Source organism: Priapulus caudatus, unplaced genomic scaffold (genome assembly GCF_000485595.1).
Source record: "Priapulus caudatus unplaced genomic scaffold, Priapulus_caudatus-5.0.1 Scaffold319, whole genome shotgun sequence".
Classification (NCBI taxonomy): domain Eukaryota; kingdom Metazoa; phylum Priapulida; class Priapulimorpha; order Priapulimorphida; family Priapulidae; genus Priapulus; species Priapulus caudatus.
In genome coordinates, this window is record NW_014577380.1 from 300,613 (window position 1) to 302,745 (window position 2,133).

At 55.7% G+C, this 2,133-nt stretch overlaps 1 protein-coding gene across 1 annotated transcript in view; it reads right to left on the bottom strand.

Moving 5' to 3' along the window:
• The window catches only part of LOC106808974 (solute carrier organic anion transporter family member 2B1-like), a 7,019-nt gene extending 6,273 nt beyond the window's left edge, over positions 1-746 (bottom strand). Inside the window, exons 1-2 of the mRNA XM_014811911.1 lie at positions 719-746; positions 388-483 (exon numbers count right to left, since the gene is read on the bottom strand). Of these exons, the coding sequence (XP_014667397.1) occupies positions 388-483; positions 719-746 (124 nt within the window). The remainder of the gene's footprint in view (positions 1-387; positions 484-718) is intronic.
• Between the last annotated feature and the right edge of the window lie 1,387 nt (positions 747-2,133).

Genomic DNA, 2,133 nt, shown 5'->3' on the forward strand with positions numbered 1-2,133 from the left:
GTAGGCAAGGGTAAACACGTAGGGCGTTAGTTGTAGGCAAGAGTAGTCAAGTAGGGTGCCAGTTGTAGGCAAGGGTAAACACGTAGGGCGTTGGTTGTAGGCAAATGTAGTCACGTAAGGCGTTAGTTTTAGGCATGCAAGGGTAGTCACGTAGGGCGTTAGTTGTAGGCAAGGGTATAGTCAAGTTGGGTGCCAGTTGTAGGCAATTGTAGTCATGTAGGGCGTTGGTTGTAGGCAAAGGAGGTCACGTAGGTTGAGGTTGTATGCGACATATAGGGACAAACACGTGCGATGTAAGGTGCATATATATAAGATGGCAAGATCTGAGATCAGCGTTCGCGCGGCGCGAAGTATAACCGACGGCGGCGCCCCCGCACCAGTACGCACCCACGACGATGTTTGAGACGGCCGTCGTCGTGCCGAAGTACGACTCGAGGTACTTTGGCAGGAAGGCGAAGTNTTGCTTAGCCGCGAATGCTCCGGCTTGCTAAGCGCGGAATCATATTCCGCGCCAACTAAGCCGCGTATTGATTGTCGTGTGAACCTAGACTGCTACCCGTTCGCTGCACGACGTTAGGGTAGCGTGTGGAACTGTCGACCGGGTACCAGTCTATATTATACCGCGCTAGCTAAGCCTCGAATCTCGTGTATCTCGTGTGAACGCATTTTAACCGGACTTAGCACCAACTAAGTACGGTACCTGCTAAGCCGTGTATACGTGTGAACGCAGCTACACCGGAACCCATCTCTAACCAGACAGACATAGAGACAGGTAACCCAGACAGAGCGACCTCGAGGCTCCGCTCAGCGGCACGAATCGTGTGAAGACGTGTGAAGGTCTATTCTTGCTACCACATGCATAAACAATAACAACATTAGCTGATGTGTTTCATGCACAAAGACCCCGGTCGTAGAAGACTCGTGTATCACACAGCTCAGCCCATTAAACCTGTTTTTGCTGTCCAAGCTATATATAGCAGCTATTACAAGAATAAGCTGCTGGCAATGTAATTTTAAATAGGAGTTTGAATTCTTAAAACTTATGTAAACTACCTGTTTAAAAAAAAAGAAGCGCAATATCTTTGCCTGGGTGCCCGGATAGGTTAGGATGCGGTCATCCCGGGATGGGGCCTTTCGTTCGGATTCACAGCGGTATACCCCAATGCTAAAACAAATAACAATAAATGACATTTATTGAAGACAATTGGTTGTTGTCATCTATACTATGGATAGTCAGTGGTTCAAGGGAAACCATACGTGGCACGCGGACTGGGCGCCTACCATAGGCCACCTATGCCTGGTTTTAGGCTAAAGATCGAAGCTTTCATTTACCACAACGAAATTTGTAACAAAACTACGGAAACACAGAATTTCTCAAGGTTCTCGGGTCAGCAGTCCACAAAGAAATAAAAACGCAAACTCCGTCTACTTTATCGAAATTAAATGCATGTCCTGAATATAATGAATCGTCACGTCCCGTCGACGCCAGCGAGGATTCGCACTCCCTGCCGACGCCTCTGATCACTTTCCCTCGGGACTCCGGTGGAGACCCCGCCGGTGGCTCCCCCACGCTCGCCCGCGCGTCGTGCGATGACCGGGATTCTCGAACGTTGATCGCTGCTCGTCTCCGGCGCAAACATGTGTTCGCTCGCGCGACGGGAGGCGCCGACACTGCGAGCGGAGGTTCGAAGACCGCTCGCGTGTCCGCCGTCGCTTCCGCGTGTGACCAGCGGACGGGGCGCGACCGCCAGGAGGTGGCGAGACTCGTGGACGACAGCGGCGGCGGCGGCGGGGGAGACTTCCGTGGGAGCACGATCGCCGCGCCGCTCGTTAGCGCCGAGGACGAGCGATGCTGCACGCGGGGTCTCGTCGGGCGACTGCGCGCGCGCATCCCCGCGCTGCTCCTCTGCGCGACCGCCGCGGACTTTGCGTCGACGGCGGCCGACCGCGGCTAGGCGTGCGGCTACAGGAACGCTCAGACGTTGCTGTCGTCGGTCGCGCGCTGGCCCGGCGTCGCGGCGCGCGCGTTCCCCGCCGCTGCCGCCCGCGTGCCGACCGTAGCCGAGCTCCAGCGCGAGATCGAGGCCGGCTGGGCGGCGGGGTTCGACGCGGTCGGGCGGGCGGAGCTCGGCG